General features: G+C 40.6%; 1 protein-coding gene across 6 annotated transcripts in view; it reads right to left on the reverse strand.

Moving 5' to 3' along the window:
- The window catches only part of GIT2 (GIT ArfGAP 2), a 50452-nt gene that overhangs the window by 17465 nt on the left and 6033 nt on the right, over positions 1 to 26954 (reverse strand). For 3 of the 6 annotated variants that reach the window (XM_075120120.1, XM_048820961.2, XM_048820964.2), the window contains exons 3-16: positions 24843 to 24955; positions 23672 to 23777; positions 23167 to 23253; positions 22883 to 23013; positions 20841 to 20935; positions 19190 to 19235; positions 12556 to 12607; positions 10490 to 10562; positions 10053 to 10150; positions 9228 to 9339; positions 7946 to 8088; positions 6368 to 6517; positions 2292 to 2540; positions 474 to 563 (exon numbers count right to left, since the gene is read on the reverse strand). In XM_075120120.1, coding sequence (XP_074976221.1) covers positions 474 to 563; positions 2292 to 2540; positions 6368 to 6517; positions 7946 to 8088; positions 9228 to 9339; positions 10053 to 10150; positions 10490 to 10562; positions 12556 to 12607; positions 19190 to 19235; positions 20841 to 20935; positions 22883 to 23013; positions 23167 to 23253; positions 23672 to 23777; positions 24843 to 24955 — 1545 coding nt within the window. The remainder of the gene's footprint in view (positions 1 to 473; positions 564 to 2291; positions 2541 to 6367; positions 6518 to 7945; positions 8089 to 9227; positions 9340 to 10052; positions 10151 to 10489; positions 10563 to 12555; positions 12608 to 19189; positions 19236 to 20840; positions 20936 to 22882; positions 23014 to 23166; positions 23254 to 23671; positions 23778 to 24842; positions 24956 to 26954) is intronic. The other 3 variants (XM_048820962.2, XM_048820963.2, XM_048820965.2) reach the window with 3 other exon arrangements.

The following is a 26954-nucleotide window of genomic DNA, read 5'->3' on the forward strand; positions in this document are numbered from 1 at the left end:
AGCTGTCAAAAAGTAACATCTCTGCCCATCAGTACCACCCTGGACTGGATGCAAAGTGGTGACCCCTAAAGGTAATGGGCTCCATAGCTTTTACTAACCCTTTGAGCATACCTGTGTCCCATGCAATGCATTTTAGTCAGCAGAAAAAGTACATACTGATATTTCATGAGCCAGTAAGTGCTTGCTAAATTACTTTTCTTCAGCAACCAGCTCATTTTCAACAGCATATTGTGGGATAAGTGATCTGGAGCATGGTGTTAAATCCTACAGGTATTTTAGCTGGTGTGAAGTTAGACAAGAGTGAAGCAAGGCGTGTCCATAGTAAGTGCCAAAAGAAAGTGAAAGTGATGAAGTGCTGCTTCATGCAGGGATGAAGGCCAGTTAGCAGATAGAGGGGAAAGGACAGAGGCACAAGGCTTCGAGGGAGATGGCCACCTCCTCCAGGTAACAGACCAATTCAGAAGGTACTTAACCCTTCGTGTGCTTTCATCCCTTGACCAGGAAAGCGTGGAGGGGAAGGAAGGCAGAGATGAAGAGGAGGTCACAAACGCACTCCTCCCGATCTAAAAAAAAAAAAAAAAAGGGGGGGGGGAGAGGGGAGAGAAAAACACTCGGGAAAACAAAATAAAGAACCCACAAATACTCTGAAAATAACTTTTAAACATATGTACATTTTAAAAATTGGATAGTCAAAGAGAAGACATGGTCAGAATGACTGAGAAAACTGACTGAGCTAGACTGGACTTGGAACTCTGGCAAAACGCATTTGACTTCTTTAAGCTAATTCTGGTATCCGTATTAAAAGATGTTGAATTCCAAAGTGAACAAATACATTCACCAAAATTCTGTTTCTGCAAAGGCGTTCATTTAACTAATATATGCCACTTACGTTTGAGTAGAAAGGTTTTATTAAAGGAAAAAAGTATGTTTCTGTAACCAAGTTTCACAAGGAAGAAAGTAATGCTTCAGAACTGTTAGTTCTAAACCAACAAGACATTAACAAATGAGAAGTTTCAGGAACCTATGAAGCTTTCTTACACTTTGAATAAATTGCTATGTACAGAAGAGTTCTGTCATTTCTTGCTGCAGGAACTGCCTTTATACTGAAATCTTTCACAGCAAGTCAACATAATCTACGGTGATATAGCTTTTATCATCTAGTCTGAATTTCTAATAAGCACTTTATTATTTCCAGCAGTTTGAGAAGTCCCATACTTGTTAATCAGACCGAAAAACATTCAAGCTCTTAGCATTAATGTCGGATGGTTCAGCATCATCTGCCAAAATGGCACTCTTGTAAAATAGTTTAGACATTCATGACTGCTGCTTGCACCAAGCATTTTGTTTTATATGCACATGGCACTTTTTTCAAGCCAGGAAAGAAATTTCAACTTTCAAACAATTAAGCAGTCTCTTTCAAATGCATTTAATGTATGCAATTGAGAGGAGAATACAAGATAGTGCTGTCCCAGAGACAACATATTGATAACCCTTAAAATCCTGATTCATGTCAGCAAAAAAAAAAAAAATACTGCCACACATTTCCCCCTGCCTCTGGCAATTTAAAAAAAGATACGATGAAGAATGAACTCAAATGTTGGTGTATTTTTTGTTGTCAGTCTAGAATGCAAACTCCTTAGGGAAGAATCAGCATCCATGCTGACCACACTATTGGAACTTTAATAATTTAGGAAAATACTAATCAGGATGGACTTGGCCACCTGAAAAACTAGGCTGTGAACACTAGAGAGTTAAAAAACCAAACAAAATAAGAGACTATAATGAAAGGTAGTATTGCAGAGAGATCCATGAAAGTAAACTCTCTTCAGTGCTTCGATGTAGCATTTCTACTCATGAGCAATCTTCAGCAAAGTTCAATCCTACTGTTTTTAAAAGGCTTGCAAGTTCCATGTATAAGCACATACCTGTATGCCCCAAGATCAGAGATCCACAAACTACACCTATCTTGTTGAATACTGGGTTTTTCTCTCCTACTTTTGAAAAACTCATGCATGGATATACTGGCAAATATATTGTGGCTAAGGAAATAGCTGAGCAGAAGCCAAAAGCTTCAATTTACATATTTGAGAATTGTTACACCTTTTATTCTTCAAACCATTGAGCTCCTGCAGACATGTTAATACAGCAAACAGTGATAATTCTTACTGTTTTACTTTACCAGGAAGCAGGCAGTCTAGAGATTTTGGTAAATAATCAAGTAAACAAGAAGAGTTGCAATAGAAAAAGCTGAACATACAAAGAAGAGCAGAAGCATTAGCAGTTTTACTTACATGTGGAGGGAAAGGCTGCAGTCTTGTTATGCTCTCTTCTGGATATGTGACTTCTCCCATTGGGAGGTAGGGTTTCTGACCCGATCCAGTCTCATACATAGACATAGGTCTGCTACCTCGTGTAGATGGTCGCCGCTTTAAAGAAGAATGATTGTTGGGGTCTGCGTATTCAGAACCAGTTTGGACCTGATATATATTGGTTGTGGCCTGTCTTCTGAGGTTCGTATTTTCACTCTGTAGTGTTTGAAGCTGAAAGAAATGTTTAGCAGTGGGACTTTGTTTTTCTACAGCAAGCAAACTGAGTACACAAATACAGCTTGTCACCTTAAAAAAAAAAAATCCAACCAGCTGTTGCTGGATTTATTATTATTAAATGGAATTTTCTCTTAAAATCTACTTCATTTGCTCAGACAAAAAATATTTTACTGCAGGTGTGGTAGATTTATAAGTGTCAGTTTCAACTTACTATTATTTTAGTTGGGATGCAAGTCAAATTGGATCTTACATTTGGCTGTTGCAGTTAAAAGCGTAAGATCCATTTCCAGGTTAGATGTACTTTTACATAAATTTTTCATTACCACGAAGGCTGTTTGAACAACAGAAAAATAAATTCTTTTCAAGCAAAGCACTCCAGTTCAGCAAACAGTTACTACAGTAACTTAAAAATGACTTAAATAAAGCCTCTGAATATGCAACTGCTAAAATTATAGCACAGATACAGCACAAAGAAAACCAGAGCTTGCTTTGCAAAGCAAGAAGACAGTGAAGTTAAGATTACGCAAACAGGATATCAGCTACTGCTTTCTAAGATGCCAATGGGATTATTAAAATCTGTGGGTGGGGAAAACGTGCAACAATTTAAATTCTGTTGTAGAAGAAAATTTCTCAGAATAAGTTTGCTATATTAACACATCATGAAGAAAACTGCAAATATTTAAATATTATGTACCTCTTCTCAAACAATATATGGAGCATACGGTTTCAGACAGCTGATGGCCGTTCATTAGGAATCGCAAGTAAATACTGAATATTGTATTTTGTTTTGCGTCAAGTGAACCTTTAAGAAAATCAGTCTGTGATGTAAAATTGTAGTCGGCCTGACGCCGTCCAGAACCCGTAAGCGAAGATTCCGACTAGCATCCTAAAGCCATTTTGAATATTACCTTTCCCTGCTCGGTGCAGTCTGTCATACCGTGTATTGTGTGTTAAGATTTAAGGATCAGTAAAGAGCAATGTTACTCCTTAAAAGTTTGACATTTTAATACAATCATGCAGGAGATTGTGCAGCATGGACCTTTTCCCTTTATTTTCCACCACCTATTTTATAAACCGGGTGTGGTCTAATTTCAGCTGTCTGCTGTTGTTCATCTATTGTCATATCAGATCAATTCACCACCACTGTCGAAATTCTTCATCACGGTCAAGGTTTAAGTTCACAAACAAGTGCCCATGTGTCAGAAAGTCATCTTTTTTTGTAAGATCACCCTTTTACTCGATTTAGGGGGAACCCATCCATAAGTGACATAATTAAAGAGGAGGCAGAGCCTCTATTGAAGTGCTATTTTTTCAAATAACTGAAGTGTGAGAAATCAGATACATATCATGCTACTAGACAACTATATGAGACAGACAATTTTTAATCTTCAATATTGAAATTTAACCTATGCCTAAAAAATCAAATAAACCTATGCCAATTAAGAGACCAAGGGCCATATGCTCAAATGAGATCTGGCTCCTTTGCTCTTCTCAGGTGCTGCAAAGTATTTAGATTCTGACCACAACTGGCCAGCAGAAAACTCCCTTGGCAGACAGCAACTTCTTATTGGCCTACAGCTACTGTAGCTAGGTACTATGCCATCTATCCCCCTTCCCCTCAGAGCAGAGGGAAAGGTGGAAGAATCATGTCAGGGATAGTGTTCCTAGCCTCTGTTGGCCAGACACTGGGAATGGGTGACAGGGGATGGATCACATTTGATTACCTGTTCTGTTCATTCCCTCTGGGGCACCTGGCACTGGCCACTGTTGGAAGACAGGACACTTGGCTAGATGGACCTTTGGTCTGACCCAGTATGGCCGTTCTTATGAGCTTTGTTATGCCTAGCCGTTGTTGGTGTAAGTCACTAAGCCAATGACAAATCAGAGCAGCCCCATAGCTGTTCTAAACATCACTGGATCTGGGGCCAGTGCAAACTTATCCTCAACATGAGGGAGCTATGACTGGCTCTCTGATGTACCCTATGCCCTGCATCTGCTGCGCAGGAAAATCTGGCCCTGTCTCCTCCCACTATGCTGTATCAGCGTACTAAAATCCTAGTGTACAATGGCTACCCCACTCGGACAGCAAAAGCTTTTTCTAAGATTAGGTTCCTTAAAGCATAAATTTATCTCTAAACCAAAAATTAATTCAAATGATGCAGACAACTGCTTAATCAAGACACCTGCAAAAGTAGCAAAGAAGTCCCATAAGATGTCTTAGGTTCCTCTATAAATTTTGGGTTCCAACAGAGATCTTAAAAGGCAAAAACAGGTAACTGTACATACAACTGCCCTCTTTGTGTGCACAGATGTGTTTTGCATCTGCTGTTATCTGCTTTGAGAGAGAGAGCAACTTGGACAGTAACACTTGAAACCATGTCCCAACTGCTCAGTTTATCAGGTTAGGGATAAAGAAGAAGATATTCTCAAATCATGAATTAGACTGGCATTAAATCCTAATAGCTCAGAGGCCGACAAACATTCCAGGCTCTTGAAAGCAGCAGCACTGTAGAGTGGCATCGTGCCAGGACACTAGAGAAAACAGGTAGTACAATCTTCCTAGTCCTCGTTGACATAACTCTTGAGCTACCTTAGGAAAGCTGACATCTCCAGTACTGTAGCTTGACAGCAGCTCTGGGCTGGTTTTCTCTAATTATAGAATACTGCAGTTACAATTATGTGCCATTCCACAGCTGCACAACTTCAAAGGGGGACTGGTTTTATGTCAATTAATGGAATCCCTTCCCGACAAAGTAGACAGGACAGCATGGCAGACAGCCAGAATAAGGAACAGGCAGTGCAGATCACCAAAAAAAACAAAAACAGAAAAAGGTAATACTGAGAATAAGCAATTAGTTATAGGTTTTGATAAGGAATCCACATGTACGTTGACCCATTGAAAAAGTATACAACTAATCCTGTATGCTTTGGGCACTAGATCTTACCTCACCTATTTGAATGTTGGTTGACTAGTTAAATGTTGACTAGTTAAATTCTAGAATCTTAGTGACTTTCTAGTATCAATACCTGATCTCCTGCAGACAAAGGAAGTTTATGCACCAAGAGATCTAGTGGGTCTTTTCCATTTTCAGTTTCAGCAATTCTATTTTCTTTACCTGCAATGAACTTTTGCACCTTGGCTTCCAGTCATACTGTTTGGTGGTGATCATCCCATAAAGCGGCCTATGTTTTCTTAAAACCTAGCAGATATCTTAGCATACATGTATACCAACATTATAGCTAGTTCTATGAAGACAACTAATACGCAAGCATGTGATGTACTATATTTGTTACTGGCCTGTTGGGACACAGTGACCTTGTCTACAATAGGATTTGAAGGTCTGGTAGCCTGGCTTTAACTTGTCATATGTATACTTTTAACATATGCTAAACTGGTCTTGCCTGCAACAGAGACTTTTAAAATGTGTATAAGCATTAGACCTTATTATTGGATTAAATAACGGACCTAACAGAAAGCAGAAGGTGCACTTTATGCCCATCTGCTATCAGCTGTTTCCAAAGCCTCAAACAATTGCTCATTTTGAAACAAGACAATGGAATGAGGTTTTTTTAAACAATGCTTTGGAAATAAGGAAAACAATCAATTAGGTTCCCAATAACACCTTCCATGAAAGGTGAAACATTAAAGAGTTTGCTCTGCATGGATACATTCATTTTTGTTACATCAATTCCAAAATAGTTCTAATTTGTCAAAATATTTTGACTGGTCTTCACACATGGTCCCTTATTTTATATTTATATAAAAATTAACCCAATTAGCTACAGGATTTTAATTTTGCTTATGTTACTATACTTGTTACCTTTTTCTGCATGGTTCTCAGTTCATCACTCAGGTTGATGTTCACCTTCAATAACTGCTGTATCTTTACCTCAGAAGCCACCAAAGCATTCTTAACTTGCATATATTCTTGTGCTGTCACTGGTCCATCGGACAAGTCTGAATCCAGGCTCTTTAAATAAAACATTAGATAAAATACTTACCACACCTCTAAGACAGACAATATACTGCAGAGGTGGGCAAACAATGGCCCGCAGGACCATCCTACCCAGCCCCTGAGCTCCTGGCCCAGGAGGCTAGCCCCTGGCCCCTCCCCCGCAGCCACGCCACTGCTGGGCAGCAGGGCTGCAAGCTCCTTCCGCTCCGAGCAGCATGGTAAGGGGGGTGGCGGCGGCGCGCAGCGATACCACGGTTGCGTAGGGGGTCCTGGGGGGCAGTCAGGGGGCAGGGAGCGGTTGGGGTGGGGAGTCCCGGGGGGCAGTCAGGGGACAGTTGGATGGGGCGGAGGTTCTGGGGCCGGGGAAGGGGTGGGGGGGGGAGGGGAGGGGTGGTGTTTGGATAGGGTATGAGTGTCCCGGGGAGCCTGTCGGGGGTGGGAGTGTGGATAGGTTGGGGCAGTCAGGGGACAGGGGACGTTGGATAGGGGGTGGGATCCGGGGTGGGGTGGGGGAATAGGGGGCAGAGGCCAGGCTGTTTGGTGGTCACAGCCTTCCCTACCGGCCCTCCATACAGTTTTGTACCCCGATGTGGCCCTCAGGCCAAAGAGTTTGCCCACCCCGATCTACTGTAAACAAGCAAAACTGCACTGATTTTAACAGATTTCCAAAACTGACTTCACATGAGTCACCGAGGAAAGGAACAAGCACCACCACCACCACCAAACAGCACACTTTATACAACTAAAGCTATGGACCATCTCAGAAGAAACCTGGTCTCAATTAATTCTTAGCTCATTTACATGAAGTAATATTAGCCTTGGGATTTCAAACAAGAAAAGGATGGTGTTTAATACAGATTTTGATAAGTATGCATGGACTAGTATTTGATATTATTAATCACATTAGTTTACATTAGTTTACGGGTTAAAGCAGGTGAGGAAGCCAAGATTCTTACGTTCTATTCCCCGTTCTCTGTCTTATTGCATTATTTTCAGGAATTATTTAATGTCTCTGCATTAGTTTATCCATCTGTACTTGCTATCTCATTGATATGTAGGTGCAATTTAATGTAAAATATTTTGAGATATTCTGATGAAAGAAGCCAAGTGACCTAATATACTAACTGCTGTAGTGCTACTGGGTTCCTAGTTTGTCTCCAGATAAAATAAATTCTGGAAGGGACTCATTTTTAGAACTGTTTTATTAATGCTTCACTTACAAATGTTTTAAGTCATATTTCTGATCCTGCATAGAGATTTTATAGAATGTGGGAAGCGACTGTGAAACTGAGTTGAAATAATCACTGAGTCCCTAATCCCATGAACACTTATACATGTGTTTAACTTCACTCACATGAGTTTTCCCCAATTGATTTCAACGTAAGCACGTACGTAAGTATTTGCAAGAATGGGTTTAATAGCCTACATCATTACTAAACCTACCTTCTGTCTATTTGCTTTTGCTGCATTTGCTTCCAGATCTGTATCTTCATCTGATGCAACACTGTCATAATCGGGCTGGTCGTTATCCTGACTCTCACTACTATGCTGGCTGTTAATAGCTTTCAATATCAGTTCCACATTTTCTATAAACAAAAATGAGTTAAATTTAGGATTTGTATGCAGAATTGGTTTATGTTGTTTAATAATATCAGAAGAGAACTTCAAGCAGACTAAAAGAAAACATGAGGAGAAATGTTAGGACAAAAAAAATCTTGTTTCTAAACAGAAAAAGAAAAATATTAAGTTAGCGCCATCTAGTGTGACTGGATTATCATTGCCTAGAAAAGCCAAATCTACAGTAGCAGTGAAAGATTGATTCTGCAGTCTTCAATTTTATTCCTTTCACCTCCTTGAAGTATTGAGGCAACTTCAACTAACTAAGGAGAATTAAGGTTTACGAGCTAACTTAAACACTTCACACAGTGAAGAAAATAAGGTACAAAATAGAATGAGATTGCCAACACGTATTCATCGCCATATACATATACAATCAGTTGGGTAATTCAGGGAAATTGTATAATAAAATACGATCTTTTGGCATCTCTTTAGAGAGAATATTTTTGTGTTTAAACGTTTACTTCATATCTCCAGTGTTGGAACAACAGTTGTGTGTTACTTTTTGATTGCGGTTTTAAATGGTTGTACTCCTTGAGATCAGCAAACTTCAGATATGCTCAAACAGCACAGAAAGTGAGCATTTGCAGGCAACCTAACACTTAGCAAGTTCTAAGGCATGTTCAAGTACAGCAGAGTCCCAGATTTAGACAAGCAGCCATAACCCTGTAACACTGGCATTTTCCTGATTACCAGTCAAATGAATGTTGGGGATATAGTTATAGAACTTCTGGTCTCCAAAGACGAAGGAAGCCACCTAGAGAATTCCACAGAATGCTGTTCTATTCCATCAGAAAGGACACTTCTGGGTTGTGTACATGTCTCAAGTCCATTTTGTTAGAAATATCACCCTTAATATTCAAGTCTTCTATAATTAAGCATTACTCTTGAGCTCAAATGTGCTGTCATCAGCAAACACTACTGGCCTCTTTACATCCATCAAATCATACACCCATCGTTTTATAGCAATGACTTTAATCTGTTTACTCATTTCAAAAAATGACCAAGTCATATGAGGTACTTCTGGATAATGCTGTGGTATCACTGAAATTACAGGTATACTAATTCAAGTATAGAAGATTAGACAATTAGCCAAAAACATATTCACCTTTAGAGCCAGTGACAGGATTCCCTTGTTGTCTTCGCTTGGCATCACTTAGAATGTCTATAACTAGTGTAGCAAATTCATGGGCATTAAACCGAGCTAGTTTCTGTCTTCCCTAAAACATAGAACAAGATGCAAAAAGTCACATACGGTACCATTTATGGACATAGCAATTTCTTGGCAAAACACATACGTAGTAACAGCATTTGTGCACCATAATTAAAGCTCTTTGTATTTATATTATAAGCCCATTCTCAGGGTTTTAAAAAAGTCACACAAACATTTGTTTTAATAAAAACTGCATACAAAGGTGACTACCTAGAAGCAATATTAGTGTGTTTACAATAGTTAACTTTTTGTATTAAACATTAATATAGTACCTTATCTTAACATACACTGGTTGCAAAAAAAAAAAAAAAAAAACCCTGAAGGGTCCCCATCTGCTTAATCACACTTCTGTATGTATTTATTTTACTTCACACATGCACGCTACAAGTAACACACAAGATTACTGTAACAGAAAGATTAGGGAAACAGTGCCTCTATTTTTCCCTACTTTGTTTCATTCAGTTTCATCATTTTCCCTGTATGGTAAATTGATTAGTCAGTTTCCCCTGCTTTGTGAAAGATTCAAATAAGTGAGAGGAATACATTAAAAAAAAAAAAACTTAGGGAAATGTAACTAAAACAAAAAACTCAGGGCAGATGTAATGTGAAACTATTGTAAACTCTTAAGTGGAGTGTCCCTTTCCCCCCAGTTTATTAATGTAATCACCTGAACTACGTTAATAACATGCTTTTTTAACACTTACAAACAAGATAACTTACCTGATTCCGTGTTGAAGAATACTCAGGATTTACAGGAAGAAAAGGGACAAGCGTTGTCTCAGTCACCAGTGTACTGTGATTCTGAGTAGCAAGCCAAACTGTTTATAGAGAAAACAGAGCCAGTGTCAGAGTAGCTTCACCCCATGAAACATCTACTCATTGAACTAGGTCAGGAGATCACAGGTTCAACACTAAGGGTAATTAGAGTCAAAGGAACTGCTTTTTCTGAGAATTCTCCACTCAGTAAAATAATGAGGAAAACATGTTTTATACCCCAATATAAAACTGAACACTCATTACATGTAGTAGAAACTAAGTACCAATCAACTCCTAAACACAGAAGTTACTTCACCCATAGCATTTCCTTGCACTAGCACCTTGGGTGTAACAGTATTTCAAGTTTTAACTACATATAGATTCCAGAAAGCCTTATTCACCTGCATCCGTTTCCCGCCTGTCAACTTCATCATATACGTCCATGGCAAGTTCTTCAAATAAGTGGTTACTTAGCTAAAAACAACAGTGAAGTGATTAAGGATTAGGTAACAATAAATCAACCCCCCAAAATCTCTTATGCTGCAGAAAGCACATGTGCATGCCTGTACTTTTGCAGTCCAGGAAGCAAGCTGACTGACTGCCAGAGTGAAGCTGTTCAATCTCTAAAGTAGCTTCAGAGCCTGCTGGGTGCTTGATCTAGACCAGCGCTTCTCATATTATAGATTGGGACCCCAAAGTGGGTCACAACTCCATTTTAATGGGGTTGCCAGGGCTGGCATTAGACTTGCTGGGGCCCGGGGCTGGACCCCCACCGCCTGGCGCTGAAGCCGAAGCCCGAGGGCTTCAGCCCTGGGTGGCGGAGCTCAGGTTACAGGTGCCCCCACTGGGGCTGAAACCCTTTGGCTTTGCTGCCCTTTCTATCCCTGGCAGGGCTCAGGCTTCAGTCACCCCTCCTGGGGTCATATAGTAATTTTTGTTGTCAGAAGGGGGTCGCGGTGCAATGAAGTTTGAGAACTCCTGCTCTAGACAGATCAGCCCTGTTCTACAACCAGTCAGTACAGATAAAGGAAAACTGACTTTTTTTCCTGATCTTATGAGAGTTCAGCCCTTCCAATAATAAATATATTGGGGGAGGAGAGAGGGAGGTATTTCTATGATTAAGTGAGCAGAGCAGGCTTAAGTAGTGATTACTTGTTCCAGAATTTATGCCTAATGTGAACAGTTCAAGAGAGATGCTTATGTTAGGAAGGAGAGACCCGATAAGGGATCTGAGATTGTGTAAACCCAGGTGTCAGGGTTATTCTAGTATTTTTAATTCAGATAGAGGGACCGTGGGACTTCACAGTGGCCAGTAATATAAATTGCTAATTAAAAACTGTAAAAATGCATGAGTGAATGCAGCCCTACTTCCTTCCCCCAATACAAGACAAAGAAGCAGTGTAAACTTAACACCTTTCCTGGGATCTGACTTCATTTACAAAGAAACTAAGAAATCCCAGCCCAAATCACCCTACTTTCCAAGGCATGGCTGCTCCTAGGCCTCCTCCCAGGACTGTTTGGCCCAAGACCTTCTCTAGCCAAAGTGTTACTCCCAACCTTATGTCCAGGGTGGAGTTAACAACAGCTACAATGAGTCATCAAGAGTACATCTACATTTACTTGTAGGGTTGTAATGCCTGCTAACGGAGTGGGTTTAAAAGTGGAGATAGGGTTCAATTTTGGAGGGTCTGTGTTTGGCTGAAATTTTTTTCTTGTACTGCATTTTATTCTCCAGACTTATTGCCCAGTTTAGTCAAAAGTTTTACTGCCATCACTACAATCTTTGCAGAACACACCACATTGCTGCATAAGAGGATGATACAAAAGTCATCCTTCCCCAACTTACTTTCATCCCCTGAAGCAAAGTCAGAATGAAATAGTTGAAAATTCTCTCTTTGGAGGGAACACTGATGGTATTATAGAGCAGGCCCAATAGATTCTCAACCCGTCTTAAGCAGGAAATTGCTTTGGGAAGTATTTTAAAAAAAGATACTAGATGAACCAGTATTAAAGGCAACTGTATCAGGCAAACACTAGTACAGCTATTCTTACTTCTCAAAAAGTTAAAGGCAAATAAAACAACATTTGAGCATGCAGTGTATGTATGGAACACATGAAGGCATGAGATAATATAAAATTAAAGGTCATTAGTTTGAGATAACATTATTAATGAGAGGCAGAATCACAGAGATCTTTCTTGCAGTTCTTCCTAACCACAAATAAACTTCATCTCCCATCCACCAGCAAATATTGAGGTTTTTATTTCCCCCTCATGCCTTTTTCGGCCTCCTTCCATGTTCTCCTTTGAATGTATTAGTTAATATGGAAGTGATATTTGTATAGGCAGGACTACTGAAAACCACACTGCATTATAGTCAGTAACAACTTGGGAGATGAAATACAGAAGTTTGCCATGTTACTAAGACTACATGTGGCATAGCATAGGTTAAGTAGATGCTTTACTTACAGACTGAAGCTTCTTCTTAGCTGCTTTTGCCAATTCAGACAAATCTAGACTGCTATGAAAACAAGAAGTGATCACTATATCTACAACAATGAAGAGGTCAGTATGAACAGCAATTCTTTATTGCTTAGTTTCTCCATAAAAAGTCAGTTCACTTTCATTTGACACTTCTTGGATTGTTACAAAGACTACACATTTTTTCAAACTCTAAGGGCTTGTTTACACATGAAAATTAATCCAGAATAAGGCAGAGTGTAAATTTAAGGCCGATTAACCATTCCTGATTTTCTCCATGTGCAGATGCTCTTATTCTGGAGAGTGCATCCACACATGGATTTAGATCAGAATGTAGAAAAGCCCTAAGAGTTTAACTTACATTTCAGGTACATGTATGCAATGTTGTACCTATGTTGGTCCCAGGATACTAAAGAGACAAGGTGGGTGTGATATCTTTTATAGGACCAACTTCTGTTAGTGAGAGAGACAAGCTTTTGAGCTACGCAAAGCCCTTCTTCGGGTCTGGGAAAGGCACTCCGAGCATCACAACTAAATACAAGATGGAACAGATAGTTTAGCATAAGTACTTTGCACATATTCTCAGGCAGTGTTTCTCAACCTTTTTGATACCAGGCACCAGCTTGCTCCTTCCTAAATTGTGTCAGGGAGATCTCAGGGACTGGTTGTTGAGAAACACTGTTCTAAGTGATCACTCAAGGTGAAGTGGTCTGTTACCACACCTGTAGTCATAGGACAAAAAAAGGGGGGGGGAGGGGTCTAGTGGGTTACAGATTGTTATAAGCAGCCATAAATCCAGTGTTTCTTTTAAAACATGATTCAGTGTCTAGCAAAGTTATGAATTTAAGGTCCCAGGCTCCTCTTTTGAGAGCATTGTGCAGGTTTCCTTTGACAATGCAGATTGACAGGTCAGATACAGAGGGTTTGCTTTGTGACAATTTTTCACCCACAGGTGATAAAAACACCCTATCTTTTTCTGTGAGAGTTCATTTGAGAGCATAGTGATTGTCTGGTTTCACCACATAGCTGTGATTGGCGCATTTAGTGCACTGGATGAGGTACATCACATGTTGAGATAGGCATGTGTAGGATCCATGGATCTTGAAAGGTGTGTTGTAGGAGGACGCTGATCATTGTAGCAATGAAGCTATTGGATGCAGGTTTTGCATCTATTGTTCTGGCAAGGCCTGGTGCTGCTCTGAGTTGGTGTGTCTGGGTCTGTGGGGAGCCTGCATCCAATGATGAGGTTGGAGAGGTTGAGGGGTTGCTTGAAGGTCAGAAGAAGGGGTTCAAGAAACATTTCTTTCAAGATAGGGTCCCCATCAAGTGTGGGTTGTACTTCTTTGATGATACCCTGTAGGGGTTCCAGTGTGGGGTTGAAGGTGACAACTAGGGGTGTGTGGTTGGAGTGGGTTTTGTTTTATTTCTGTATTGAAACGGGTTCTCTTGGGATGTTTGGGCAGCCCGTTGCATGATGTGATTTACTTCTCTGGTAGATCATCCTTGTTTAGTGAAGATGGTTTTGAGTGTGTTAAGGTGTATATCCCGGACTGTGATATCTGAGTGCCTGGCTGTAGGGAACAGATTTTTTGGGGTTATTATTATGAAGGTAGGTATGGTTGTCCTTGGGTTTCTTGTACATAGTTGTTCCAGGACACACAGAATGAAGTGGCTATTAAAATTCCAAATGGCACTCCTGCACATCTAAAGAGGCAGAATGTGTTATAGGACACTGAAATGCTCCTAGAGGGAAGTTGAAAAATAAATACTCTTCTGACCATGCCCTAAAAACAATGTTCCGTCAACTAATGAACAGCTGTAATAAACCCACAAGTATTATTTTACTTGATTAGTGGTAAAGGTGCGTACCACCAGGTGGATAAATGTGTTAAAGCACGAAGGCCTCATCTCAAAGTCACCCACAAGATGTATTGTATTGACTAACTATGAAGCAATCCTCTGCTATTAGCTTCCTGTCTCAAGATTGACACACGAATTGCAAACTTTGTGGTTAGAACAAAAACAGAACTTAATGTGGAAACCCCAGACCCAGAAAGTCAAATTGTGAGCCCACTGTATATTACTGGGTGTAATCCCCTCAACACAAACACAAAATCCTTTCAGTAGATCTTCAAGGAACTTTGTGAAGGAAAGACTCAAATAAGGTAGTTTGATAGAAGGCTCTGGGTAAGTTCCTGCAAGCAATTATCTTAGATGAGGATAAAGAGGAAGAAATGCCCAATGGAGAGGGCACTATACAGCAATGAGAGACTCAAGTTCTACTGCAAGCCGTATGACCTGATATGTGATCTTGAACAAATCACTTCACCTCTTTGCACCTCAGTTTCACCCTACGTAAAATGGGGCTTATGATAGGGAAATTTCTTACAAATAGTTTCCTTTCTGCTAGCAGTATCTCCCACAATTCTTTATGTCTGGGCTGCTCTCCTTTCTCTGTAGCTCATGGAAGCGAATCAGAGTTTTGGAGCCACACAGCCATGCCCCCCTCAGCTTGCTTCCAGATGAGTTATTTCCAAGCTGTAAAACTTGCATAACATCAACAAAAAATAAATATTACAGAGATAATGAACTATGTACATTAGACCAAAGAAGATTGTTGTATGGTAATGATTCCACTTAATATCTGATCTTCAGCTCATGAGGCATCCAGGATGGATACAATTGTGGGAAATGCTGCTAACGGAAAGAAAATTATTGGTAAGAAATTTCCCGCTCTGCAGTCCAGCGTCTCCCACAATTTCAGATGTCTGGGAAGAATGTTACAGAAAAGGTCAGAAAAAGGAAAACGGTATCCATCCCCATCTATAATATTTGCTCAAAGGGCAAAATAATTTCTGGTTCACCGCCTGCTGCACCTTCCTGCCAAAGGAGGCCTCTGCAGAGGACAGGAAGTCCAGCTAGTAGTGCTCAATGAAGATGGGAGCATTTGACCAGCATTACAATTTTCTGCTGTGAAGGAACTAACTCTTTCTGCCCATGAGGTCACCAGGAATCACATGGAGCATGCTCTAACATTCTGGAACTGGAATTTCCGATGCTTTTTTTGCTTCCACAATGCAGTCTAATCCCCTACCAATAGAGGTATGAAAGCTCTGAGTCCTTGCATAGAAGGATACAAACATGGCACCTGATCTCCTTGTGGACTCTGTTTAAGGCAAATTTTCAGAGCCCTTCTGACTTCTAAGGTGTGCCACCTCTCCGTGGTGGGATGCTGTGGCCTTGGACAGAATAAAGGTAGAACCATCTCTTGGGAACCGTGGAAAGAAGAGTTCACCTTCGGGACCAATGATTCTCGAATTCTGAGCAGCACCTTGTCCTCCTGAAACATGCAGCAAAGTTCCTGCATACAGAGCACTGCCAGCTCCAATGCTTGCCTGGTGGACATGATGGCCATCCAAAACAAGTTTAATGCTGACACTGACATCAGTGGTTTGAAGGGTTTGTGAGGACTCTCAGTCCAAGTGGCAAGTCCCACTTGGGAAAAAGAGTTCTAATTGCCAGATTGGCTAACTGCACTTCCCTAAGGAATCTGGCTATCTGGGGATTCTTTGCCAGAGAACCTGTGGATCCTGAAAACATCACACTACTAAGGGCAGACACCTGAGAAAGTAATTGTGTTGGGCTGGAGACCTTTGGCAAAAACTTCTTGGAGAAAACCAAAATAGCCATAATTCCTGGACTTCTTGGGTTTGCTTCATGTTCCTGGCACCAAATGCAAAACTTGGTCCAGACAGAGGAGTATGGTTTCAAGGTTAATACTCTTGAAAGAAGTGTTCTGATGACTTTGGAGGACAGACTCAATGATACTAGTGCTTCCCTTTCAATAGCCAGGCTGTTTGATACAGCTAGTTCAGGTCCAAATAAAGCAGAAGGATCTTATGGGAGGATGTCCTGTTCCATGGGGAGCTGTAGCAGCAGTCCTAATTTCAGCCCTAACAAGTCCCAAAACCAGGATCTCCTCATTCCATGTGTATTTAATCAATATTATTGTTGCCCGTTCTCATTTTATTTTCTTGACCATCTTCCTTAATAATGGGAAGCGTGGAAATGCATAGAGCAGACCGTTTAGCCATCAGTGTAACAGGGCATTTGTTCCCATGGATATGGGGTCCACTTCCCTGGTACGGTGCTCTAGTCTCTTCACATTCACATGGTTCACAAATAAGTTGGTTGATGGCAGGCCAAATGATCATACGATTAACTGTAAGACATCCTAATTCAGGCCCCACTTGTTCATCTTGCGCCTGCTGAGCCAGTCCGCCTTCTGGTTCAGGTCTCTCTTTATGTGAGCTGCCTTGAGGGAGAGGAGAGATTGCTCCACCCACTGCGTGATTTGCTTTGCTTCAGCATGTAGTGCTGGGCTTGATCCCCCTTGATTGTTCTTGTACGTGACCGTGATCCTATTGGACGTGCTCCCCCTCTAGGCTGAACTGGATCCTTTGTAGGGTCAGCTTGAGCATTTTTGGTTCTAGAAGGTTTATGGTGTGGGTTCTTTCCTCCAGGTTCCAATGCCATAAGCTATTTGAGACCCCAGATGTGCTCCCCAGCCCTCCAGGCTGGTATTGGTTATGAGGATCAGGGGATCTGGAAAACATATGGGCATGCCCTTTGCAGACACTGCTCTGGGCTGACCACCATGTGCTGGAACTCTCTCTTTATTTTTCATAAGTTCTGGGGGGTGGTCCCGTACCTTAAAGTGAAGCCTTGAAGTCACTGGATCTGTGATTGCGCCCATGGAGTGATCCCTATGCAGGAGGCCTAGCAGTTGAAGACTCAGTGCAATCAGGGCCTACTGCAGCTCCAAAACAATGGGAGGAGGTCTTGAATTTTCTGGAACCTCTAGAGATAGAGATATCCTTGCTACTGAGGCTTCTATGTCCACACCCAAGTGAGTTATTTGGTTGGATGCAATCAAAGAGGGTTGTTTTTTTGATGTTGATAAAGCCATGCACTTGCAAGACATTCAAGGTCAGGGATGTAGCTGTGTGCGCTGGGGAAGGAGCTCTAATTAAGATGGCATCCAGGAAGGGGTACAGGTGGCTCTCCTGTGACCTGAACCTGGCTGTGACTACCACCCACATCTTCGTAAAGACCTGAGGACAAGCTAAATTGGGAAGGAGGGCCAACTGAGCCCTTATGAGCCCTATTCCTACGGTGCTCAGGACCCTTTTAGGACTCGGGGTCGGGGGGGGGGGAGAGCAAGAAGAGATCTGTGACCCCCACAAGCCTGCCCTCTGTTTTCCAGAGGTCCCTTGGAACTTAATCCCTGAGTTGGCTGACTAGGGTCCTCCTCATCCACGGAGCCTCTCCCTGTTCTGCAGAGACTCCTGGTTAATTTTTCCAAGGTTGTAGTTGCAGCTGTTCCAGTGAGATGGGGATCCCACATGCCTCTCCGACTCATAGCCCCGTGACCTAATGTGTGGGAAGGAAGACTGGGCACAACTCAATGTCTGTCGAGCCTGGGAGGGCAGTATCACAGATGGAGCACCTTTTGGATTTCATTTGGTATTTTTCAGGCTGTTGTGCCATACCTCAAAGGTTCAGAGGAGGAAGCAGGCAAGTACTGCATCTGAGGCTCTGGAGGCATTCCAACACCTGGCTAAAAAACTGGCTCGGGGGTGGGGTGGGGAGAGTGAGGAGGGGAAATCATTGCTCACCACTGTGCCAGATTTTGTCAAAAAAGTCGCCCTTAGGCAGATGTGAAGGCAGGAGCTGTAAAAACCGTACACATACTGCCATGGAGACAGAGAAAGGAAGGTAACAAGAACTGAGGGGGTGTAACCACTCAGCTCCAAAACTCCACCTCAGGGAGCTGCAGAGAGAGGAAAGCAGCCCACGTGTCCAGAATGTGAGATGCTGGGCTGCAGAAACTCACCGTGCTCTGTAAAGTGCTTTGAGAGTTATGGATGAGGAGTCCCACAAAAAAGCTAAGTATTACTATTGATGGAAAAAGACCCTACTGCACCATAAAGTATTGTACAAAACTATACTCATCACCTGTATATCTAACTGAAGATTAACTGGTTTTAATTGAAGTTTTTTTAAACTTTGTTCATTCATTAATGTGTTTGCAAAGTAACTGAAGTCTGTCATTTACTTACAGCCGTCTTATTTCCAATTGCACAGCAATAAAAGAAAAATATATGGACTTTGTTATGATATGTTAACACTTTATATTTCTTTTAAACAAACATGACCTTTACATTCCTAACTTCTTACCACTAGCACAGCCAACACTACAAAGAAGTTTACTAGAAAATACACCATTTTCCTGCAAATATAAGTCTTACAGTGCTGTATCAGGATACAAGTTCAGGAGTAATTACTGATATCAATCAAGTTTGCTTTCCAACATTACTTGTGCATTTTCTTTCACATACCTAACTAAATGATAAATTTCACATCCTTTTACTTTTCTCGTTTTCCTCAAATTCTAAAGTACTAAAGCAGAAAAGCTCATATGATGGACCAAATGTGTCAAAAAAGGAATAAACACAGTGTAGTGACAAGAGTTGAAATATTTCAAAAGAAAATACAAACAATTAAAGAACTAATTATTTGATATTCATTCAAATACATGCTATTCAATCAGCAGTCTTACCTGTCTGCCATTTGAGGTATAATAAAGTGTTGTCCATTTTTGTGATCTGAAATCGAGTTAAGCTAAATGTTAAAATATTTAGGATGTGTTTCAAACAACACTGCTACTGGCCTACATTTCTCAGTTTTATTAGACTATATAACACGCTTGTTTGGCTACTAGACTGTTTAAAGTCACAGACCTTAGCTCTGCAAGCTGCAGAAAGGGAATCTGCATTTAGCAGATGCAGGATGATTGGCCTCCCCACATTAGGTTCCCTCCTAATCCCCAACAGTTAGAGTGTCTTAAGCCCTGAAGCAGAAGGCTTCCTCCAAAATTTGTTAGCATTAACTAACAATGCTAGATAGTATATGTCACAAAAGGATTGGATATTTACATGGATAACTAGACTAAGACTCGGACCTCAATGACATCCTGTGATAAGAAGTTCCACAGTTTAATTATGTGTTGTTTGAAAAAGTATCTTTTTGCCATGTTTTGATTTCACTAAACGTCCCCTTGCTTTTGGATTGTAAGACAGAGAATAGAAGCTCAAAATCTACTTTCTTCAGACCATTCATTATTTTATATGCCTTCATCATGTCTCCTCTTATTCATCTCCTTTCTAAAGTAAACAATCCCAATCTCTGATTTTTTTCCTTGCCCCTAATAATTTGTCACCCTTCACTGAGCACCCTCTAATCCTGCAACATCCATTTTGAGATGGGGTGACCAGTACTACAGAGTATAGGTGAGGCACACCATTTATTTATATAAAGGCATTATTTTTTCCATGTTATTCTCCATCCCATTCCTCATGTATCCTTAGATCACATTTTTTGACCGCAGGTTGAGTAGAGGTCTTCACTGAGCTGTCTACAATGACACTCGGGTCCCTTTCCTGAGTTGATAGTTAATTTAGAGCTGTGAAAGGCGTATGAGTAGTTTAAGTTTTTCATACTAATGTGCATTATTTTGTGTTCATCAACACTGAACTTTATTTGCCAGTGTGTTGCCCATTCAAGGTTGGGCCCTTCTGAAGTTCTTTAGTTCTTTCTGGACTTGACTAACCTAAAAAACCGTGTCAGCTGAAAATTTTGCTACCTCACTGTTCACCCACTTATCCAGATTGTTAATATATTGAACACCACTGGACCCAGCACAGAACTGGGAGACACCCTTGTAACCTCTTGCCATGATGAAAACAGACCATTTATTCCTACTCTGTCTCCTGTCTCTTAGCCAGCTGTGGGAACATGCTGCATCTCACTCCATGAGTAGTTTCTTTCATAGCCTTTGGTGGCTCTTACGCAGATTCTGTCACTTAATCACGCAGTGCCTTGTGACCCTATAACCCTACCAGTCAGAGCATGGGGTATTGGAGACAGAATATATGTTTTGTCACAACAAAAAGGGGATTTTAGTTTACCATTTTGTCTACCAACACAAAAATTTAATTCAAAATTTTAATTCTACCATCTCTAATTTAAGCCACTAACATTTCCTTTGCTGTTCTATAATTTCATGCCTATTTTTAAAAGGCTTGATAATTTTAAAAAAAATGATCTAATGGGGCTAGTGTTATCAATAACATGGGTGTCATTCTTTTTAGTTTGTATATTCAAATAATCACTATTTGAAAAACACTTTGATATAGTTTTTTTGTACTCACCTGGTTTCCTGCCACAGAGATAGAACGCTAGTCTGTCAGTAAGTTCATACTGTATTTCTATAAGGCGCTCTGCCAATTCATGGTGCCCTCCTTGTCTATTAGACAAGAAACAGAAAATGGCATTCATTTATGCTTCACTGGCTATAAAATGTAAAGGTTCAAAAATTGCTCAGAAAAGATTAAATTTAGCATCGTGAATATAACATCAGATCACTTCTACATTTTCAATTTAGTATGTGTTTGAGTTTTTTCCAAAGGGTGTCAGAATCACAAGATTCAGAGTAACAGCCGTGTTAGTCTGTATTCGCAAAAAGAAAAGGAGTACTTGTGGCACCTTAGAGACTAACCAATTTATTTGAAAGCTTATGCTCAAATAAATTGGTTAGTCTCTAAGGTGCCACAAATACTCCTTTTCTTTTTGAGAATCACAAGAGACTCTTCAGAAGAAAATACTAAAAGGGAATTAGACTTTCCTCATCCGTTCAAAATGAGTTGCTGCGTACTCTGGAATACCTTTGCTTATCTACCTACTAGAGAAGCTGATTAACAATTTACCCAAAATAGGCAGAATAGTCTTTTCTGAGCAGTTTTTGAGATGGTAAATCAACCATGTCCAGTTTAGTATTGGAACAACAGCAGTGGCAACAACTCTGATACATGGTATCCGATTCCCACAGAAGACTTGTTCTGTCCTCAGTGTCTCCTGTGACGGGACAAGGCCAGATGGCTATAGAAAAGTAGTGGGAGATAGATATATTAGCTCCAGGCTAAACAAATCCCTCGTACCAGGATAAGTGAAATGGCAGCTGCTCCAGGTCAATTAAGACACCAGGGGCCAATTAAGAACTTTCCAGAAGGAAGGGAGAATGCTAGGTTGATTGGGACACCTGAAGCCAATCAGGGGCTGGCTGAAACTAGTTAAAAGCCTCCCATTTAGTCAGGTGGGTGTGCATGTCAGGAGCAGTGGGAGGAAGTTGCGCTGTTGGAGAGGCTGAGCAGTACACACCATATCAGGCACAAGGAAGGAGGAACTGACGTAAGGGTGAAGTGGAGCTTGAGGAAGTGAGGGTTGCTGTGGGGGAAGTAGCCCAGGGAATTGTACATGTCATGTTTCTAAAAGGTCAGCTACCATAGCTGATGCTATTAGGGTCCCTGGGCTGGAGCCTGGAGTGAGGGTGGGCCCGGGCTCCCCCCGCCTTTGCCCCCTGATTAATCACTGAGACTGGGAGACAACAGAGATTGTGCAAGGAAGGATAACTTCTCCTCACCTCCCTCGCTGGCTTATGATGAAAATGGCTCAGTAGACTGTGACCCTTGTCTCTAGGGAGAGAAGGGTTACATGGAGGGTCACAGTGAGCCTCTGAGGCTAGTGAAATCTGCCAGGAAACGCGGGACTCACGGAGGCAAGGACAGAGCTTTGTCATGCTCCTTATACACCATTTCCAAACCAATAAATAAATCCAAGCACTGAGACTACACAACTTCTGAATCTTGCTGCTACTGGAACGGTTTTGAATACAGCCTTTGCTTGGTAGCTTGTCTATAATTTTATATACACAATGCATGTTCAGTCTTGCTACAGTAATACAAATAAATAATGTATTATCTGAGACCTGGTTACTTAGATGTCCATCTTCCTTTGCCATATTGCTGCACTTGAAATCATACAGGCACTCATGCCGCTGGAGCTCCCTTGACGCAAAAGAGAGGAAGCTGCCTGCAATATGTTCTTTGCTAGGGAATTTGGAATGGAGTCCCCACCGGTCCGAGAGAGCCATTTAGCTGGTAGGGTAAAGCCCTTTTGAGTCCCTGCAAGGCCAATCTGTTCTCTTAGGCATTTGAAAAGAGATGGATTGAAGACTGGAGATATTTTATTTGTTCTGTGTGCATTTACTTTATCCTGGGAAAAGCACTCATTTGAGGTTTAACTGTGAAATTAAATGTCCATCAGGATACCCAGAGAACCTGGGAAAGGTGATCATTTACGATTTTATTTAAAAAAAAAATCAAGACAAAAAAATCAAAACATCCAAACCATTTACCTTGCATAGTCCACTGGAGTCTTTCCACTGGAGTCTTGTGTGCCAGGATCAGCACCATAGACTGCCAACAACTCTGCCTGTAAGATCTGTCCTGCTTTGGCAGCAACATGAAGCGGGGTGTTTCCTTTCTCCTACAAAGTCATTAAAAACCACACATGCTCATGTTCAATCGGCAGGTCTGAATACGTGACTGATATAAAATGTATGTCAGCTGAAACCAACATAAATATAATGACAGACTAAGAATTGATCTAACACCAAGCTAATAAAAAAGATTTTCATACAGGATGAAAAAAGTTGGCCTGAGCTCCTAGAGAGAGTAATCTCAAGCATGTCTCCAGATTCCCTGTCCTCACACTGGAATGGAGTTGCTGAAAAACAAAAAGGACTGTCTGTTAAAAGTCTGGATATACAAGGACAATGAGTCAAAGTCATCTTCACTGTATTAGGAACAGATATTAAAAAAAACTAGCTATAGCCTATGAATATTTTACTTTCCAACAGTTTCTAGTAAGATGGATCAGTTAACTTGAGGCCTGTGGTTCTCTAACATCCACACAACTTCTATTAGTGCCAATCGGACACTGTTGAAAAATATTTCCCTTCAAGGTTAAGTTTGAATGCTTAATACATTTATATACACAAAAATGCAGTACCATGGAGATACTAGTTATTTTTCATTTATAATCCAAGTAACTCAAGTCTACTCAGATATCAGTCTTACAGTATCTGGTGACACCTGCAAGCTGTTTTGTTCCAGCCCACAAACTGCAAGAAAGCAATACTTACCTTACTAAGGTCCTTGGCAGTAACACTATCATCTTCTCGGCATGGCAAGCGATGAACAAATGCTAACATTTGATATTTAGCTCTAATGAATTCCGCTTTGTTGGGACTGTAAGAAGAAACCAAAGCAAAGGAGTTGCAAAATAAATGTTGGCTTTGTATAAATAAAATAATTAAAGCACATAGCATATTTCAATACAGAATGCCAACAGATTTGACAGAGTAAGGCACTAGGGAATATTTTCATCCGGTACACAATTCAATCCAGATTTTAATTCTCTACTGAAGGGCACTGTTATTGAAAGATTGAAAGTTATTGTTATTTTATCTCCCGCTCCCAGTGAAATTTTTTGATAAAAATGAAAATGTAATTTTCTTCAACAAAAAAATTGTCTTTTTGGGAGGGGGCGGAGGGCTGGGGTTTGTAGAAAAACTGAAAATACTTCAGTTTTCAGACAACAACCCTTAGAATTCTGGCAAAAATTGAGATTTTTGGTGAAAATTTCCGAACAACTCTAAAAGTAATAAAGTTATTTCACTATTTTCAGGTATCCTGGTTATAAGCTGAAGACCTGTCCTGAAATATTATGAAAACCCTCAACTTCTTCACTGAAAGCTGCTGGTGCTCAGCACCTCTCAGGATCAACAACTTAAACAAATATACACAGTCAGATAAGAAACTATGCTTTTAAAACTAATTAGCTGAAAGAAAAGATTTTCTTTTCTTCTGAAAGAAAATACTGATAAAGAAATGGATAAGATGACATTTGTGGCATGTAAGAGAAGATTAAAAAAAAATCAATACCCAACAATTGGGACCACACATGATACATTAATACTATTGATGCACATGATGCAAGACAATGAAAAGATCTCTTCACTAAAGTTTTTGTTTCAAAGACTATGCTGAAACGAGTGATCTTCAAGGATACTTCAGAGAATATTTAACATCTCTGCTTGAGCACATATCAGGTGTTAAGTCAGTGAATAAAGGAGATTGGGTTTTGTCAGATTTATTCACATCAGCAATACTCTTCAATGTCCTTGATAAGACTTGATACAAGATCAGGTTTTTACTCATCTGTTGCTTCCTCTCTCACAACTAGTCAAAATAGGTACATTTTTACAAAGGGGCTCCTGAGGAGACACAGAATTTTATAAACACTCTACTTACTGCACTTTATCCTGTGGGTTAGCTTTGCGCCTTCCGCTCATAACAGATGCAGGGTCCAGCAAAGAATGTTCCCATATGGAATTAGCACCATTATTATACAGTGTTTCAACCATCTGAAACCCAAAATGTGTGCAACAGGCATTAAATATTTTACTACTACCTACACAGGCAGAGCTGCTCACAGATGATATTTCCCAAGTGGAGAGCATTTTTATGCTACTCCAGAAAGTTGCCAAGGAAAAGAAGTTTTTTGGACTTTTTTTTATTAACATTAAAAGGCAACTGGTGTCAAACCTTATTTTGCTAAAAAGAGGATTAGGATGTTCTTTTGTCTACACTTTCCATTATAAATTTTGGATTGTACATGTTAGCTTGCTGCAGCTCTTCTTGTTTTCAGTAAGAGCCTCCCCCTCAATGTGTGTTCAAGAAGAGATTCATCATGTATGTTTACCTATCCTATTCATTTTATTGTTGTATGGCACCTGGAATACCTTGGGATGGGCCTTAAAAATAAGCAGTTTCACAGATTATATTGCAAGCAGGGAAGGCAGCATTTATTTACCGGAAGGTAGACCACTAATGCTGCTTTAAATTGCATCAGTATAAGTAGATCCACAGCTTTACATCTGGGGACTGAAGACTTTATTCTCCCAAAGAGACCCATACTCAGCCATGAAGGAGAGATGGGCAGAATTTCTGGGGAGATCAGTCAACCAGTTACATTCCATGAAACTGGCACATTATCCACTTGCCTTCCCCTCCTCAGGTTCGTTCTTTTGCTGTAGAAATATAGGTTAAGAGGCACCGGGCTGTCTCCTCAGACCTCCCTTTTGTGTAGGAACTGAAAGCATGGGTGGCTTCTCCCCACTTTGGCTGGGCGTGATCTTTTTTAGGGGTGCAGGTGAGACAAGTATGGCATGGTTTCTCCACAGCTGCGGATCTTCAGCTGCCTGTCTCAAGAAGAGTGTTCTCTTCTGTAATTATGAAGTAGCACCAGAGCACAGAGCAGAGAGGTAGTTTGCATTTTGGGGTGGGGAAAGGGAGACAAATCAGATACATACAATCTAAACTTATTTTTAAAATAAAATAGAATTTGCCTGAATCTTAACCTAACCCTCACTTTTTTTTTTTTAAGTTTCATACACATTTACATAGTGAAAGTGTTAGAATACAGATACGCTACGAAGTAACATCTCACTTTTTAAAAAGTTATTCATCTAGAAGCGTTTGGTTTGTGGTTTTTGTTTTTTAGAAAAGCATGGACAGGCTCACACAGAGGTAAATGAAAATGGTAACACACTTGCATGTTTATGTGCCCTAGATGGAATGTTGGATCTATTCATGTGTGACCAGATTCCTGTACTGAGCAAGAATAGCTCCTTTAAGTTAACTAGGAGAAAGCCTTTGTTTTGGGAATAAATGTTCACAGGCACATATTTGTATACTCATCCGACAATCAGTGTTCATGCCAGTATATATTCTGACCTAGAACGGCTACAATATGCAAAACGCAAAGAAATGGAAAATCATGCAATCTTTACTCATTGTTAACTGGCCTGCAGATGCCAGTTATTATTGCTACAAGTGCAGATGGTCCACAAACTCTCACCCCACAAACACTACTGCTTGCTCTGCACTTAAAAGTTCGGTCGACATAGCTACGTGGGTCAGGGTGCGAAAAGCTGAATGATGTAGCCATGCTAATGTAGCCCCCAGTGTAGACACAACCATGTCAACGGAAGAATACTTCTGTCAACATAGCTACTACTGTTCAGGAAGGTGGTGTTCCTACATCAGTGGAAAAATCTCTTCCACCAGTGTAGGCTACATCTACAATACTGGGGTATGCCAGCATAGCTGTGGTGATGCAGCTATGCTAGTAGAATCTCCATAGCATAGACATACCCTCAAGTAAATTTAAGCTTTGAAAGAGCAAAGCAACTTTTCAAGAAGGCTTCATTAAAATAGCTATCAAAGGATCTTTTAGGCTTCCCAAAACAGAGGACATGTGAGAAAGAAGAAATGAAAGCAGAATGGGCAGGCGCTTAGAATTCGATTCTCCTAAGTAGCCACAGCAAGACCTCATCAATAGCTCGGGGGGGTAGGGGGGGT

The sequence above is a fragment of the Caretta caretta genome, chromosome 15, assembly GCF_965140235.1.
Source record: "Caretta caretta isolate rCarCar2 chromosome 15, rCarCar1.hap1, whole genome shotgun sequence".
NCBI lineage: Eukaryota > Metazoa > Chordata > Testudines > Cheloniidae > Caretta > Caretta caretta.